This window comes from Hypomesus nipponensis, chromosome 2 (assembly GCF_054491055.1).
Source record: "Hypomesus nipponensis isolate SF chromosome 2, ASM5449105v1, whole genome shotgun sequence".
NCBI lineage: Eukaryota > Metazoa > Chordata > Actinopteri > Osmeriformes > Osmeridae > Hypomesus > Hypomesus nipponensis.
The window spans coordinates 22,605,634-22,624,093 of NC_140362.1; the positions used below are offsets into that span (position 1 = coordinate 22,605,634).

At 44.8% G+C, this 18,460-nt stretch overlaps 1 protein-coding gene across 1 annotated transcript; it reads right to left on the reverse strand.

The window, feature by feature from the left end:
* Positions 1 to 1,004: 1,004 nt before the first annotated feature.
* Positions 1,005 to 18,438, reverse strand: rorc (RAR-related orphan receptor C). The gene is made up of 12 exons (XM_084671437.1): positions 17,962 to 18,438; positions 14,044 to 14,076; positions 5,286 to 5,371; positions 4,886 to 5,027; positions 4,467 to 4,709; positions 4,176 to 4,304; positions 3,970 to 4,091; positions 3,707 to 3,839; positions 3,183 to 3,290; positions 2,945 to 3,055; positions 2,646 to 2,755; positions 1,005 to 1,979 (listed from the first exon to the last, which is right to left on the reverse strand). The coding sequence occupies exons 1-12, from the start codon at positions 18,011 to 18,013 to the stop codon at positions 1,815 to 1,817; spliced, it is 1,434 nt and encodes a 477-aa protein (XP_084527563.1). The 5' UTR covers positions 18,014 to 18,438; the 3' UTR covers positions 1,005 to 1,814.
* Between the last annotated feature and the right edge of the window lie 22 nt (positions 18,439 to 18,460).

Genomic DNA, 18,460 nt, shown 5'->3' on the forward strand with positions numbered 1-18,460 from the left:
GTTGTGTAATTGTAACTTGTTTAACTACATGCTCTTATGGTTCTTCCCTTTGGCACTTATTTGGTTTTTCACAATGTATACTTCATGTTTTGGCTGCTCACAATGTTTTGGGCTGCCTCGTTGTTATGATCAGTGACCTATGCTCTTTTGTAAAGCTCTCTCTTGGAAGTCGCTTTGGATAAAGGCGTGTGCTAAATGCATAAATATAAATTCCCCAGAGCCGGGTCAGAGAGCAGCAGAGGAAACATACCATCCCTGGCCCTCCTGTCTGCAGGGGCCTAGCCCAGGGGGAGGCCTGGACCAGGGGAAGGCCTGGCCCAGGGGAAGGCCTGGACCAGGGGAAGGCCTGGCCCAGGGGAAGGCCTGGCCCAGGGGATGGCCTGGACCAGGGGAAGGCCTGGCCCAGGGGAAGGCCTGGCCCAGGGGAAGGCCTGGCCCAGGGGAAGGCCTGGCCCAGGGGAAGGCCTGGCCCAGGGGAAGGCCTGGCCCAGGGGAAGGCCTGGCCCAGGGCCCCCCTCCCAGGTAAGCAGCTGTCTCTCCATGACATGACTCTCCTGTCTCTCTCCCAGGCCCCCGACAGCAGCATCTCTGGCTGTTATTAATCATGTCGCTGGGCACATCAGAGTTTGTCACTTCCCAAACAGAGCACTGTGAATAACATTCCTCAAAGCAACATCCCCTTCAGACCCCTCACAAGAGGAAGTCCAGCTGGCTCAGAGAGAGTTTGTAACAACAGAGACACAAGCACACATTTACACAGCTGGGAGAGCCTGCTGCAGGAATGTCTGCATTTGTCATGGACATGTCAGCTGCAGAAGGTACTGCTGTATGTGGACTCCACACGCTGAAACTTGAACTAGTAACAGTATCCTCAGAGCTCCTTCATCATGTGATCCTCCCTCTCTCTCCTTGTGGGGTTGTTTGGTAACAGTTAGTCACTGATGTCCTTGGTGATATGTGTTTTCTACTGCATACAAAAATACTATCTTTTTCAGATTCGTTGTGTCAGCAGTTTATTTTAAGCAATCTTTTCAAGAATCAACACATTAGACTTATACCACAGACAAACCAGAAATGTAGAACTGCAACAAGCAGAGTTTCAACAACAAACAAATCCCTTGTTAATACTGATGATACCTTCACACAACCTTATCACACCTTCAGTCATAAACACCTTTAGTTATAAACACCTTCAGTCATAAACACCTTTAATCATAAACCACAAGAAAGACAAGCCAACAGATTAAAGGGAATCTTAAAATAAACAGCTCCCAGTCCTGTCCCCCTGCTCAGTAAAAACAGACATTTAGAGAACCATACCTTTCAGAAACAGATGAGACTGAGTTTAGATTCCCAGTGTGTTCTGGATGCCCAGAGATCTGCACCCTCTAACTCAAGCAGCTCTGAGCTAGAGAACACTGGTGTGCCACCTGAGATCAGTTACAACTCACTTCTCTTCTCATAAATCAAAAATCAAACGTGAGCTCAAACATCAGTACTCCCCAAAACAAAATCACATCCGATCTGATTGAAGCTATATAAAAGTAATGAAATACCTGGATTTTTAAGTAGGATTATCTATAAAATACCTTCTGCATGAAAGCGAGAACTAGATCTTTACACTACTCAGATCTGTTTCAGAATTACAAAAATATACTTATTTAGCAAGTAAAGCTGAGTAAAAACTTAATTACAACATTTGTCATCAACACTATGTGAGTACATTTTGTGTGGGTGTAGAATGTGTGTGTGTGTGTGTTCCAGTGTACGTGTGTGCGCTGGTAAGTAGGTAGCATGCTAGCACATGCCACAGATCAGCGGGGCGCTACAGGGAGGATGTCTGTGTCAGAGGCAAACAGCTCCCGGTAGAGAGGAGGGAAGAGAGCGTGCACAGTGAGAGGGAAGCACTGGCTGAACCACTGCAGCTTCTCCACATGGAGACGACACAGCGCTCCCAACTGCCCCACCTTCTGGTTCAACTGAGGAAAGAGCACAAACACGCAACAACAGACTTTCAGTTCACAACGTGACCGAAAGGATGTGCATTTACTTATATGTATATGTATGTACGTGTGTGAGTCTGTGTGTGTGTGTGTGTGAGGGTTAGTGCCAGGCTGTGTAACTGTGTGTTACCTTAGACAGCAGGCTGTGTAACTGTGTGTTACCTTAGGCAGCAGGCTGTGTAACTGTGTGTTACCTTAGACAGCAGGCTGTGTAACTGTGTGTTACCTTAGGCAGCAGGCTGTGTAACTGTGTGTTACCTTAGGCAGCAGGCTGTGTAACTGTGTGTTACCTTAGGCAGCAGGCTGTGTAACTGTGTGTTACCTTAGACAGCAGGCTGTGTTACTGTGTGTTACCTTAGGCAGCAGGCTGTGTAACTGTGTGTTACCTTAGGCAGCAGGCTGTGTAACTGTGTGTTACCTTAGGCAGCAGGTTGTGTAACTGTGTGTTACCTTAGGCAGCAGGCTGTGTAACTGTGTGTTACCTTAGGCAGCAGGCTGTGTAACTGTGTGTTACCTTAGACAGCAGGCTTTGTTACTGTGTGTTACCTTAGACAGCAGGCTGTGTTACTGTGTGTTACCTTAGACAGCAGGCTGTGTAACTGTGTGTTACCTTAGACAGCAGGCTGTGTTACTGTGTGTTACCTTAGGCAGCAGGCTGCCCTGGCTGTTCTGGTGTAGGATGTGCTGGAGGCCCACCTCCACGTCTCTGCGGACCCTCTCCACCCTGCGCCTGTCCTCCAGACAGGGACGCTCTACAGAGACACCAGGGTCAGGACACACATCACATGGGGCGCTAATGTGTGTGTGAGTGGGTGAGTGTGTGTGGTGTTAGAGAGAGAGTAAGACTGTGAGAGAAATAGAAAGAATGAGAGAGTGTTAGAAGGAGGGACAGAGAAGGGGAGAGGAGAGACAGACAGACAGACAGAGACTAACTCTCATACCTGGGTTGATGAGCACCAATGCACTGAAGAGAGCGATCTGGTTCTCTGTAAGTCTTAGAGCACATGTGCTATGAGCGAAGTCAAACACGGCCTTGATCAGATCCCCGCAGGCTGTCCAGGGACAAACGACTTACCGTTAACGTACAGCCAAGAGTCAAAGGCTAAAATCAAAACCGTTTCATTTGTAATTGTATTCACTGATTGGGTTGTAGTGGCGTGACATAGTGCAATATCTCACCAAGAGACTTGAAGAGTTCACTCCCTGCAAATTTCCTGTCAAAAAAGACGGTGCTGTTCTCTGTGTTGAACAGACGGCTCATCCTGACTAACACCACCTCCATTGAACCTGAGAGAGGAGAGGGGGAGGAGAGGAGGAGGAGAGGGGGAGGAGAGGGGGAAGGAGAGGAGGAGGAGAGGAGGAGGAGAGGGGGAAGGAGAGGAGGAGGAGAGGGGGAGGAGAGGGGAAGGAGAGGGGAAGGAGAGGGGGAGGAGAGGGGGAGGAGAGGGGGAGGAGAGGAGGAGGAGAGGGGGAGGAGAGGGGGAGGAGAGGGGAAGGAGAGGGGGAGGAGAGGGGGAGGAGAGGAGGAGGAGAGGGGGAAGGAGAGGAGGAGGAGAGGGGGAGGAGAGGGGGAAGGAGAGGAGGAGGAGAGGGGGAAGGAGAAAGCCTGTTTTACACCACCACCAGCACCACGTGGGTTCATTATCTTCCTCTCCGTTCACCAATCCCACCTCTGCACCTTTATGAGTGACAACACAGCTCACCATTCTTTAGAAGGGTGATCTGGTCATTCTGCCCCAGTGTCTGGAACCCGGGGATCCGCTTTGCAAACTCCACCACATACTGAACAGCATCAGTTAGCCGGATAGCACAATGTTGCCACATCTCATCCATTGACTGGTGAGAGGAAGGGAGGAGAGGAAGGAAGGTTAGGTTTATCATACTACTGCTGTAACTCATTATGAGAGAGAGAGAGAGAGAGAGAGAGAGAGAGAGGGAGGAAAAGAGAGAGGGAGAGAGTTCCTACCTTGCTCTGGTAGGCATGGATCTCCTCTCTGCTGAACACCTTCCATTTCAGCCCCTGCAGCTCCTCCACCCTGTATTGGCTGGTCTCTCGATGGGAGCGAACGATGCTACCACACAGCTCCTCTGAAATGCAGACGGCATCCAGTCACACACACCCTGGATACGCTGAGGCTAGTACCACTCTACTGTACAGACTGGAACACTCACCTATTTGTTGCAGAGAAGTAGGATAGGAGAAAAAAGGATCATCACGTAGGTCAAAGGTTCGAATCCCCATCTCCAGTCTGGGCATGCAGAGTCCTGACTGATCAGGTGAGGCCTGCCTGGAATTCAACCCTGAGACAAAAAGGACCCTCAGGATGGGAGACTAGAACACACCTTGTTCCTCACCTTTCCTGTTGTAATACCCCCTGCTGCCCCCACCCTCTGACCTCTGACCTCTGACCTCTGACCGGACACAAGAGGTCGGGGAGGCCAGGCCCACAGCCTGGGACTCACCTGAGGGGCACACCAGGTAGGGGTGCCCTTCAGTAGGGAAGGGTAGCACTTCTCCCTCCCCAGGGCTGGAGTAGCCCAGGGCCATGGGTGGGTGTAGTGGGGAAGACTGCCCCCTCTGGGCCTTGCTGGAGTAGGCCAGGGAAGCCTGGGCTTCCCCCTGAAGACTCTGCAGCTGTCTGTGTCTCTCCACCTCAGCATTCAGAGAGTCTCGCTGCCGTTTGGACATGCGGCCGAACTTCACGGCTGAGGACAGACAAGGAGCTTAGGTGGATTAAACCGTCTGAAACCTTGTGGTCGTTTTGATATTTAATTAACGTATTTTTTCTTCTGTTTATGGATTTTCTTCTGTTCTTTTGTGTACATTGTGTGTGTTTGTGTGTGTGTGTGTGTGTGTGTACATGTGTGTGTGTGTGTCTCACCATCCCGGCTCATGCCCTGTGCCAGACATTTCTGCAGGCGGCAGTGCTGGCAGCGGTTACGGCTGGCACGGTCGATGGGACAGTTACTCTGTCTGGAGCAGGAGTAGGACACTGTGGGGAGCTGGCTCCGTCGGAAGAACCCCTAGGAGGAGGGCAGGGGTCAAGGGGCAGAGGTCAAGGGGCAGGGGTCAAGGGGCAGAGGTCATGGGGCAGGGGTCATGGGGCAGTAAAGAGTTGACGTGTCGCAACATTGACATCTAATCGTCTGAAATGTTTGTCCTTGTTTCAGTGAAATTATGAGTGAGTTTACTGTTCAACATGTATTGTGTGTATTAATGTGTGTGTGTGTATGAATGTGTGTGTGTATGAATGTGTATGTGTGTCATCACTGTCTCCTCACCTTGCAGCCTTCACATGTGATGACTCCATAGTGAACTCCTGAAGACTTATCTCCACAGATCTTACACGGGATCACTTCAATTTGAGCTACAAACACACATAGTCATGTTTAAGGACTAGCCAAACACACACAGTCATGTTTAAGGACTAGCCAAACACACACACACACACACACCTATCCAATCCAATCAACTGATTTGGTCTTTAATCACATTTTGACAACAGGTGACAACTTCGACCAACAGGTGGCTGCGCTGAGCAAATACTGTCAAAGAGCAAGTCAAATAATGTTGATAAAAAGAGTGTGTGTGTGTGTGTATGACAGTAAATCTAACTTGTTGACTTCATGGAAATGTACTGTGTGATCTGAGGTTAGGTCGTCCCCTCATCCAATCCCACCACACACGTACACGCTGCCACTAACTGGGACATGCTGCATGGCTACACATTGAAATACTGACTTGTTCTGCAATTTACTGCAGCAAATGTAGATGAAGGAAGATGAGAGAAGAAATTACCAACAGGAATCCAATCAACCAACAAACAACCACCACATGTTCCATAAGACATGTGTCTGTTATAGTTTTACCAAAAGCTCCATATCTAAGGTCCCCTCTCTCTAAACAGGAGTAGTGATCAGTAGATTCCTACATGGCCAGGTAGGAAATGAAAATGTTTCATAAGCCATCAGACCATGTGAACTAAGAGGATGAAGAGGTATTTTCCTCCCCCATAAAGATATGCTAATGACATTAATAACAGTTAAGCAGATAACATCAAATAAAATAGATGAGACAAAACAGAGAATGGGGAATATTTGAGAGTGGAAGGAGGCGGAGGATGTGAAGGTGTCAACCTCAGAGTCTTTTAAAGTGGTTTACTGGCTTCTCTCTCACTCTGAATATCCCTCTTTCATGTTCCTTTTCTCTGTCTCCATCCCTCTCTCAATCTCGCTCACAAAGGACACAGCTGCCAGTAATACAGTCTTTCATTCTTCAATGCCAGGAATGCCCATCCTCCTCTCACTTCCTCCCCTATACCCCCTCCCCCCCCACATCATCATCCCTAATCTCTCCTTGGACAGCAGTTCATCTTAACTTTTGCACTCCTCTAATGTTTCATGCTGTCTCCTATCATCTACTGCATTCACATTTGCATTTACATGTATTCATTTAGCAGACGCTTTTATCCAAAGCGACTTCCAAGAGAGAGCTTTACAAAGTGCATAGGTCATTGATCATAACAAGATAGCCCCAAAGCATTGTGGGTAGCCGAAACAAGAAGCACACATTGTGAACAACCAAAAATAAGTGCCAAAGGGGAGAACCATAAGAGCAGTAAAGCAAGTTACAATTAAACAACATGAATCTCTAAGTGCAAGTACTGTCATGGCTTTCTTCTTCCATCATCGATGTGAGGCGGTCATCATTTTTATTCAGAATGCCATGGGTATGGCCCATTGTACGTATCACTGTGTCAAGTGTGAATGCTGCACACGTGTGTGAGTGTGTGTGTGTGTCAGTGTGTCAGTGTGTGCCCTCATTTGGGTGCCACAAGAATCTTCAGTCAACGACAACGCACCATCTTCAGGACTACACAACATCTGGCCCTGGGTCCACTGCACTCCCATTACCGTGACAGACAGCATATAGAGTGAATGGTCCTAAATTTGTCCGTTGGTTCCACACAACGTTCTCTAATTATCACGGTCTGTGTATGACTGTATATTTATACCAAGGTGCTGTACAGTAAACAAGTGATTAGGATGCTAATGTGCTGTAAGTGATAGGGATGTGAATGTGCTGTTATCCAGTAGATAAAGGTGCAGAGGTGAGATCGGTGAACGAAGAGGAAGATAAAACGTCAGTGGTCTCAGTTTTTTGCTGTTTCAGTTCTGATTCTCAACCTCAAACAACAGGAAACCAATGTGACCTACAACCTTTCACTGTTCATACACACACAAAAACACACACATATTTAAAAACGGACAATCATCCATCTGCCCATACATGAGGCTGTGTTTCTATCTAATAAACAAACAAATAATAAACAAAACACTTAATAAATTAAATTAATTATTTTAATAAATTACATATATCATAGTTAGTGAACCACTTGAAAGCTCAAAAGAATGCCGGCAAAAATATGATTTTTTAAGTAAGGTATAATCTTAGCATGTCAAATGAAGCTTAGCGAAAGTTCAGTCGGGCAGGATCGATCCCTGCACTCGGGCACACACCATAATGTTCCACTCCCCACTCCCCCCGACAACAACACTCTCTCCTTCCCTCTTTCCTATGCCGGGCTGTCATCTGGGTTCAGTATCGATTAGCGCTCTCGTCTGTCAATTAGCGGCAACAAATCATCCTTGTAGCTGTCAGCCTATCACAATGATGCCATGCCTTGTTTAGTTTGTCTATGCTATCAAAGTGCATGACCCTCCGCCTCCCCGTCTCCACCCGGTGCCTTGTCTCTGTTCTTCGACTCCTCAGGCTGGGTCGTCGGTGTCAGTGTCTGGATGCCGTGGGGGATGGTTCTTCAGATGTTGGGCAGGCGCCCTTTGATCAATAATTCTCCGTGGGGTCTAAGCTCCAAACACTGTAGTACATTTATTATTCTGTAAATAAACATCACTTACTCATCCCAGGTCTCTCCTGATAACCGTAGTGACAGAATGAATAAGTCACCAGGTCATCGAGTTTCTTTCCCTCTATCTTGTTCACCTCATCTCTCTGAGTGAGAAGCCACATCGCTGATATCAGGGGATTTCTTTCTGTTTCCTTTTATTATCTCTGCCCACAGAACTACTATAAGATTTGCTATCTACAGTACACACTGGGCACTCTCCCTACCTTCTATCTTCGCTATAAAGACTCAAGTATTGGGACACCTAAACATTACACCTGGAGGAGCTGCTGATTGCGCTCCTGTGCCACAAAGCCAGGTCCAAACACAAATGTTTGGTTGACATTTGACTGGCTTACACAGACCCCTGACCTAAACCCCATCTAACACATTAGGAATCAGTTCTAACACCATCTGTCATGACCCAACCACAGTGAACAAACTCCCTCTTACGCTTGTGGCTAAATGAGCATAAATTAACACAGACACACTCCAAAATCTCGTGGGCAGCCTTCCCAGAAGCTTGATATCTATGGTTCCCAAGACCAGTCAAATGCAATCTTCACCACTTATCATGTCTTTTCTTTGCCTAGCCTTAGCCTTAAAGAGGAGATCTTCCCCACTGGACCAGCAAGGCTGGAAGCAGCTCTAACCAAGCAAAGACCAGTAACAAGGCAACACCCGTCAGAACGACACGGACGGGGCTTGATCCGGAAATCTCAGAAGACCTGAACATTGCAGTGTCACTGTGGTGCTTATGCAAAATGCAATATTCCACAAACAGTTTTCCACATACAATCTTCTGTGTTGTCTCACGCCCGTCTTTGTGAAGCTCTCAGAACCTCTGCAGAATACAGTCAAACATCCGATGGGACTTTCCACACGCACAGTCAGCAGAGGAGAAGGCCTGTCTCCAGCAGAGAGATATCTTTACATCTAGGCTGCAGTGACATATCTGTAAATAGATACTGTCTGAGTGTGTCTGTTACAGGCATCACCAGCACAGGACTACAAGGATTAGACCAACACAGTTAACTCGCCACGAAACAGCTTCAAGCCTGTCTGTCACTGCATCTCAACATTCTGTCAGCCAAGACACTGAGTCGTATTTGTCTTATATCATAATATATGTATATACCAGGTCTCTGTGTGCATGTATACATACAGAGAGAGAGAGAGGGGGGGGGGGAGGGAGGGGGGGGGGAGAATGAAAGATGCAGAGATAACAAGAAAGAAGGCTTTGAGAAGCAGACAAACATTACGCAACTAGTCTCCTCAGTATATAATCTCTTTTTCATTCCTCTCCTTTCTCCTTTTCTCCTCACCAAATGTCTCTCAGAACAACAAGTAGAATAAAACTAATAGATCAAGTGGACTAGCACTGTCTAATGAGCCATGTCTCTTTCCTTAAACTGCCTTTGCCTCTCTAAGGCCTCCAAGGCCGCACACAGACAGACTAGGCTGAATGATCTGCTTAACGACAGATTTCATCAAAGCTCAATAAAAGAGACATTTCTCATCCCTTGTCCACTGAGGAGATTGTCTCTAACAGCTGGTGCCATTATCCTCCCCAAGTCGCTGTCTCAAATCCTCGAGTCAGCATTCAGCACTTTGCACTGTAAACTGATAAAAAACCTCAACTCTCCTTCGCCGGAAACACAAAGGCAAACTTAACACAGGCAAGCACACACACACACACACACACACACTAAAAGGGAAAATAGGGTTGCAAAAACATAGAACAATTAAATATTTTACAGTGTTAATAAGATTCAGCTCACGAAAGATTGAATTGCTGCTCAAAGTTGCAATTTACAATGAAAAAAATTGTTTTACAATCAAACAATACCCTTTGTTAGTCAGGCTTCTCTGTAACAAGGTAATTGTTATTTCACAGATATATTTAAAGCAACTTTGGTGTTTAATGAAATATTTGGAAAAGTATCGCAAGACAAACAAGCCAATATTTTTCAAGTTTGGACTTACCTACCATACCTTGCCATACTTTCTCAAAATATATAAAATAAGAATTATGTTTAAAAAGGTATTAAAACGTATACATTTTGTCCAGAATTGAAACATTATTTGATCTAATGTAATTATAATGTCTGGAAATGTATGTTTATGCAAATACACATTAAAACCTTTCTCAAAATAATATAATCAACATATTTTATTTCAGAAATACACCTAATCTGAATCTAAAAGTCTCAACAAACTATTTAGAAAATATGTATTGATTTATAGAATTGTATTGAATGTATTTTATTAGTTATAAATAAACAGCATCATATTTTCCAATTTTCCTTATTCATATAAGATGAAAAACTAAGAACTTGGGGCCCATAAATATTGAATATCTAATTTGATATTTTTGTTTCTGGTAAATTATTGTGATGTGGATGTCATATTGTTGATAATCAAACAATGTATCATAAACGTAAAACTTCAAAGCTAAAGCAAAACAGCTACAACCCTGAAAACCTTCTGAAATCCTACACGTCTCTCACTGTCGGTGAAACACGCACTCAGCGGCGTGTGAAAATGAGCTCAGTCCGACTGAATGACAAACTGAATAATCAAATGCTGCACCGTGTGGGTGTTTTCTTTGATTTGTCATATTCAGAGGTTAAAAAGGTGACTTCTAGTTTGGCTGTGAATTCTTTGATGTAATAAAGGTGCTGGAAGGGACTGAGTGTCACATATGGGTCCCAAAAAGAAGAAGGAAAGCATTTTGAAATCAAAAGTAAGATTATCTTAATCTCCCTTCTCCTCCCCAGATCATCTCCCCCCTCCTCCCAGATCATCTCCCCCCTCCTCCCCAGATCATCTCCCCCCTCCTCCCAGATCATCTCCCCCCTCCTCCCAGATCATCTCCCCCCTCCTCCCAGATCATCTCCCCCCTCCTCCCAGATCATCTCCCCTCTCCTCCCCAGATCATCTCCCTTCTCCTCCCCAGATCATCTCCCCTCTCCCCCCCAGGTCACACAGACCCTCCAGTGAGTCGAGAAAGAAGTTGCTTTAAAACCGTCTCCATCCCAGACACAGGTAGCTGTTTTCCCACAGTCAGGGACGAATGACAGAGAACAATGAACTGACCGTGATTTAGGCATAGGTACAGTTACAGAAACATACTGTTACATATCTTTGTGTGTGTGTGTGTGTGTGTACACTTTCTGTACATGTGGTGCCTTTAGCTCTCTACCTAATTTCTATGAATATTTCCCAGAATTGTACACTGTAACAATAATGCAAACTTGTTAACAGTTGATCTCTCTCATTATTCAACTCCTTCCAATCTGTCTGACATTTCATAAATCCAGTGCAATTGAACTTGTTCACTTAAACTATAACTCATGTGTCATAACATTAATTTCACAGCATGTAATCATGCATAAGCCCAGAGGTAAAAGTGGGTGAGATAAGGTAGGAATATTGTGTTCACAATGAAAACCTTTCAAACATTACAAAGCAAGTCAAACAGAGAGTCATATCAGAGCAATATCCTCAACCACAGAGGAGCCTCATACTGTAGCTAAATGTCAATGTACAAGAACACTTTGAAGACCTGTTGGGTTAAAATTCTCACAAACTAAATGTGTCCCCACACTTCTATCAGGTGAGTGTTTATGTATGAAAGATGGACTAAGAATGGATAAGATCTGTTATCTTGGACAAAGTTTAGGGAAAAAACACACGAGTACCTCTCTATGAAGAACTTGACCAAAGTTTCATTATGGGTGGGTAAACTGCAGTTTAGGTCGACATATTAGGAATGCAGGATGTGATTGCTGCAGTCGTAGGTATAATGTGAAACCCAAACATGTTCTGAATATGTTTACATGGATCCCGTCAGGAACTAAGGTGACTGACAGTTAGAAGGTACAGTGAGAGTTTACCCAGTGAGAGTTTACCCAGTGAGAGTTTACCCAGTGAGATGAGACTCTTAACATGTAATACGTTGTATGATAGACAAGAACTTGATTATTAAACTAAACTATTACTACGGACATTGATTGTCATTGTATTGTGTGTCAGGACATGCAGTAATCACTCAACTACCAACTTAAGAACATGGTCATGAGAGAATGGCCATGCTTTGAAATGAAGTTGATGGTGCCACAAAAGGGCTCATAAGACAATGTGACACATGTCGAGCGTGGAAACAGACAGCGAAAGAAGAAAATACATCATATAAAAATGAATTTAGTTGTTCATCTGAAGACATTCGCTGTCTATCATCATCAGTCCCGCACACACACAAACATACACACACACAAACATACACACACATATAGATACTAAACACACATCTGTCATCACTCCTACCTCGCATTATCCTCACTGCTCCACTTCTGTCAGTTTTTGTCCCACTTTCACAAACTCAGTTTGTTTCTCTGTGACTCGCTCCCTCTCTCTCACAGACACTGTCTGAAGGGACAGCACTCTCTCTCTCTCACAGACACTGTCTGAAGGGACAGCACTCTCTCTCTTTTCTCTCAGTGTTTCTTGCTCGCTCTTTCTCTCAGTCGGTTCGTTTTCTTGCTGAGTGATGTGTTCACTGCACCTAGTGTGCATGGGTTCAGATCCCTGAGAGTGTCAATCACCGCCTCCACCTACCTTGTGAGTGTGTGGGGGTGTGTGTGTGAAAGAGAGAGAGCAGGAGAAAGAGAGAGCAGGACAGAGCAAGAGAGCGAGACAGAGAGACAGAGAGAGAGCGAGAGAGACAGAGAGAAAGAGAGAGAGAGAGAGAGAGAGAGAGAGAGAAAGAGAGAGAAAGAGAGAGAAAGAGAGAGCAAGAGAGACAGCAAGAGAAAGAGCGAGAGAGAGAGACAGAGAGAGAGAGAGAGAAAGAGAGAGAAAGAGAAAGAGAGAGTGAGAGAGAGAGCGAGAGAAAGAGAGAGAGAGAGAGAGAGAGAGAGAGAGAGAGAGAGAGAGAGAGAGAGAGAGAGAGGGCCTTTCCCTCAGTCTCTCTGTCAGTATGTGTTCCCTCTATGCTAGCATCCTAACCCACTTCTAACCTCAGAACAGGATCACTGACTTTCATCTCGTGACAACTCTCACAGTCCTTCAGTTAAATGAGTTTAGGACTTCACTGACATAGAAGATACATCTTCCCAACTGAAACAAAATACAGTAACAGAAGATTGAGCTGTGATGAATGAAACATTGCCCTCCTTCCTCTCTCCTTTTCCCAGCTAACAGCACCTGATGTCAACCAAACCATGTACAGTCTTTCCAACATCTGTTTGAGAGCTCCATCCTGGCTGTCAGACCTGTATCATCCCTCCATCTCAGCAGCTGGGTGGCACCCGTCTACTAACCCTTCTTCTCCAGACAGTAAAAAGCCCAAATTAGGTCCCCCCGCCACACACTCACTTCTGCACGCATGCAAACGTTCAATATAGTATTCAAATGCACCCAACCACATAGATTCACACACAAACTACACCACACATCGACATGAATTACTGGCAACCCATTCTGTAAGTCAGCATTAATTGAACAGTATGAAAAGGAAACAAGCTAAAAACATAAAAAAGTGTATTTATACCTTTGCACTCTTCCAGTATATTTGGGTGATAACCTTGCATTTCCAAAAGCACATTCACTAACTTACAATAATTAGCAAAAACAAGTGATGAACAATATCGATAGTTATAGATTTAAAAGGCATTCTTGGATAGGAAACTATTTTAAGTGAGGACAAATTCAAACAAACATTAAATACTGTCTTCACAACCAACAGGTGTGCTATGGTTGTGGCAGAAGTGCCAAACCAGACAACCACCATGTTTAAAAGACTAGAGATCCTATCTGTACACAGATGCCAAAATGCCAATATGGGATCAGCATCTTCCTGCTACGGCCTAGTGTGGAGCAGGTGCAACGTATGGTGACACATGGGCCTGATAGCGCTCAGAGGCTACAGTGGGTGTGCCCGTGTGTGTGTGTTCACTCTACACAGCTGCACGCATGTTTGTATGTACCACTGAGAGGATAACCACATAGCATGCACATACAACTAGCACAAGCTCAGCCATACCACACAGGCAAGTGGTGGCAGATGCAGTTAAACACTCTCTCTGTCTGTCACACACACACAGACACACACACACATTCTGAGTACTTACTCAAATGAGTCTTCTTGGACAGGTGGCCTTCTGCTTCAGAGGGTGAAGCAAAGAGAGAGAGAGAGAGAGAGAGAGAGAGAGAGAGAGAGAGAGAGGGGGAGGGAGGGTAACACAGAAAATTAGTCAAAAAACAAAATTGCACACTTCCAGCACTGCCTTTACAGCCAGTGGACCAAGAGGAAGTACAGTGTACAGTAAACAGGATATACGCCACCACTAACTTCAGGTGCACTTTACCATCTATATACTTCAGAAGCTGCTCTTTCCTGTCTATCACTGCTGGGTTATAGTAGAGGGGGAACATGGAGCTCAAGATGACCCTTCTGTAGTGTAATACTGAGATAAAAACAGGCACTGTGTCTCAGTCAGACTGTGTGGTACAGTCACTCAGTGGCAGAGCATTAGACTGCAGAGCAACAGGTTGCCAGATTGAATTCTCTGTGGCAGAGCCTGACTGTAGCAGAGCCTGACTGTAGCAGAGCCTGACTGTAGCTGAGCCTGACTGTAGCAGAGCCTGACTGTGGCAGAGCCTGACTGTAGCAGAGCCTGACTGTAGCTGAGCCTGACTGTAGCAGAGCCTGACTGTAGCAGAGCCTGACTGTAGCTGAGCCTGACTGTAGCTGAGTTTGACTGTGTGACAGAGTTCAGACTGAGAGGCAGTGCTAGAAAGCACCTTGAGGGCTTTTCTTGAGTAGCAAACACACTTGCGTGCATAAACTGGTACACGCACACACGTTTATGTGCCTGTTTGCTTCTGTGACAAACACACACACAGGTAAGAAACAACAGTGGTACTGTAGGTGAGAAACAACAGTGGTACTGTAGGGGGGCGTTTGAAGCATCAGACCTCTCCGTCTGTCACAGCCCACAACTGTGATCAACTCCGAAATAAGGTGGGTGTGCATATGAGTGAGGATGTTTCCGAGATGAGGGGATATTTTTAGGGTTGTGCGTGCGTGAGGAGAGCGGGCCAAGGAGATAAGCATCAATGAGGGGGGTAGTGCTAGCTAGCCTGTCTTTGTCTGGGTCTGTGAAAGCCGGCTGTGGTTTTTCACTTTTGTTTTCCTTCGTTCAAATATGTTTTGCTTCATAAGCGAAACACAGGGATGATAGCAGAGTACTGCTAAGGCACATGGAAATCCAGACACACACACAAACTTTACGAAAACCTAAAAATGCATTTCTTAACACCTATTGTTTTGACGGAAACTGACAAAACCAATCATTTAAACCAAAAATATGCAGTAGATCTGATGAAGGTGGAGTGTCCATGTACCCATAGTAATCTCACTCACACAGAAACATTACTTTCCATCAACGCCTCCAGAACACTCCAGAACATCTCTCCACCCTGGTGGGTCGCTCTTTCTTTCCTTTAATCTGTTGCTAAACTTTGCCCTGAGAACTCTTACTCGGTCATGCTCTAAGGAACGCCATGTGCAATGTCTCTGCGCACATTCAACATTTATGAATTGTTTAATTACAAATCTAAAACTAGAACACTGAAACTAAATATTAGTCTTAGTATTTTTAAATTAGAATTATTTTACTAATATATGTGATAAACAATTGTGTACATATACATTAGTGTGTGTGTGTTACAGCCAACTGCAATGTGATAAAGAACTGTAGTATTTGTGTAAGTGTGTGAGGGGCTGATAATGTAGAGGCTTGTGTCAGTGATTCTATCAGCATGAATGTGCTGAAGCAAAGTGCACAGGTTTAATTAAAGGGTTCTTTCATACATTTTGGTTTCACCATGTAGAAATTGTAAAGCCTTTGATCCCCCCCCCCCCCATTACAGGGCACCATAATGTTTGAGACAACGCAACATTATGCCAAATAAAGTAGTCATGGGTTGTACATTGTTGCATATCCTTGCATTGAAAGTCTTCAACAAAAGGTCACTAGGTGCTGAGGATCTCTGTTTGCTGTGCTGTTCTCCCTGCTGGGCTGTTGCAGGAGCTAGTCCACCTCCTTCTTCTGCCATCAGCAGTTACATCATGAATGAAGATGATTGAGGCAGTACTTGAGGCAGTACCTGAGGCACCATCTTATCCAGAGCGACTTACAGTAAGTACAGGGACATTTCCCTGGTCATAACATCCCAGTCGCTCATCCCAAAGTATAAAAGGAATTGTCTCTACATGTTGAAACCAAAATGTCAATTACAATTATAATTTTTTTATCAATAATAACAGGGAATGTTACTTAAGAAGCTGCTCTTTTCTGTCTATCACTGCTGGGTTATAGTGTCTATGAAGAATGGAACTTTAATCACAAAACTGTGTATGGAGAAAAATCTGAAGTAAAAAAATATTTGTCTCAAAACATTGTGGAGGGCATTGCATATATAGTATACAGTACATATTTTGTAATGGTTGTGTCTTGTTATGTAAACACACATCACACACGCTCCGGTCGGGATTTCACAGTTCACTAATGAATTGACAGTCGTTCTGTTCAGTGATTCTTACATAATGGCTCTAAGGACCCCTGAATGCTGTGTAGTTGGTAGTCCAGATCGTTTGCCTGTTTGTTAACAATGAAAAACAAGATTTCTGCACCAGCTAAATCTCACAGACACCAAGTCACTTCATCATGAATACTTTCAACTATGCTGCTATCAATCACATTGCATTAGCCAGCTTAGCCGATAATGCCCTGCTTTGAGTTTCCTGCCTGAACTTAGCTTGCTGTATTTAGGTACATGCACAATAAGGCTTTACACCCTAAACATCCTAATGATGAGAAACACAAAGAGACACGTGGCAGCATGGGAAACAGTATTCATGACAGAGAGAGAGACAGAAAGAGAGGGAGAGAGGGAGAGGGAGAGAGGGAGAGAGGGAGAGAGGGAGAGAGGGAGAGAGAAACAGAGAGAGAGAGAGGGAGAGAGGAAGAGAGAGAGAGAGAGAGAGAGAGAGAGAGAGAGAGATAGAGAGAGAGAGAGAGAGAGATAGAGAGAGTATTGACTCCTGTTAGCACTGCCTTCTTTCACCTTTCTTTCTAGAGAGAAGCTCATGTGGGCCAGAACTGACTTAACCGTCCAGTCCATTCACCTCCACTCTAATGTTCTCCTTCATTCGATTCTTTTGAACAGGTTGATAATCAGACAATATAGTGCTTTGTTGGCAGTAAAAATTACGTTTCATGGATATTATAAGAGGTTAGAGAGGATGTAAACAGATGGGTCTTGTAAAGCAGATCGTAGCAATACAGCACCTCAAGCTGCAATTCTTGTATGAAATGTGCTATATAAATAAAGTCTTATTATTATTATTGTAGCAATGGAGAGTTCCAGACCGTGGAGAGTCATGGTGCAGGTGTCCCTGGCTGTGTACAGTAAGTGGAGTTTAGTGACAGAGACTGGACAGCTATTCTGGGAGCCACTGGTTTTAGTTCATTTTAGTCAGCAAGAGGCTGGGTATAGATGCAAGCCCAAAACAGATCTGCATGGACAGCTAATCCCTGGGATTACAGCAGATTACTGCCGTTCTGACCCACAGAGAGCACCTTTTACAGGTCAAATAGGAGAAGGGAGTGTGAGCTAATGAGGAGAGGAGGACAAGAAGGAGATTGGAAGAGTTAAGAAGGGAAGGAAGGGAAGGGAGAGACAAACCTGAGAGGGAGTTTTGCGGAGGGGCTAAGTGATCTAACCCAGTACGGAGATAAGGGGAGTTCGATTAGCTCAAGTGGAGCTGATAGACAGCTGCATGAGGGAAACAGGGAGATAAGATGGAGATGAAGCTCAAAAATGTGGAAAGAATATGAGGAAATACATTTACACTCAGGGAAATGTATTACAACAATGAAAGGGAAGACCCAGTTTGTCTCTCCAGATGTTTGGTTTGACAGCTGCATGAGAGAAACAAAGAAAGAGAGGCAATCAATATCAAACATTATTTGATAACTTACCTCTTTTGATGACTGCAGTGGGATCAGGTGATTCAGGTTCTTCATAATCCATACTCTCCTTTCAAAATAAACACAAGTCTCTAACCTACACACGCTCAGTCACGCACGCACCTCAACACGCGTACATAAGCGTGGATTTAATGTTACAGGAAGTACTGCAAATTTCGGTTTAAATTCTGAGAGTTTTACTCCAAAACGAATGTACCTGTTGTTCTTGCGTCCCGGCCGGCGCAGACGCTTAAAAAAGTTTCCTGCCATCACGTCTCAACGGTGAGCTGCTGCTTACCCTTGGGGTTTGAAAACATGTTTGTCATTTGAACAGTCCCTTTAAAAACGTAGTCCTTATCATTCCTTTAGTTGTCTTTACAGTAGTTACAGCAAATTGTTTTTTTTCATTTTCATTCATCCGAAGCATGAGAATAAGGTGCGTTAAGCACGCACTGCCCGACCACACACATTCATCAGCCGACAGCACATACACCGTGCGCGCGAATGTCGT

What these genes read in the sequence shown, in the direction of transcription:
- rorc (XM_084671437.1), bottom strand. Translation starts at nt 18,013, where the DNA reads ATGGATTATGAAGAACCTGAATCACCTGATCCCACTGCAGTCATCAAA. An exon ending in CTACCTGGTGTGCCCCTCAG is followed by an intron (nt 4,305 to 4,466) that starts GTGAGTCCCAGG and finishes TTTTTGTCTCAG; the next exon opens with GGTTGAATTCCAGGCAGGCC. An exon ending in AGGGCAGCCTGCTGCCTAAG is followed by an intron (nt 1,980 to 2,645) that starts GTAACACACAGT and finishes CTCTTTCCTCAG; the next exon opens with TTGAACCAGAAGGTGGGGCA.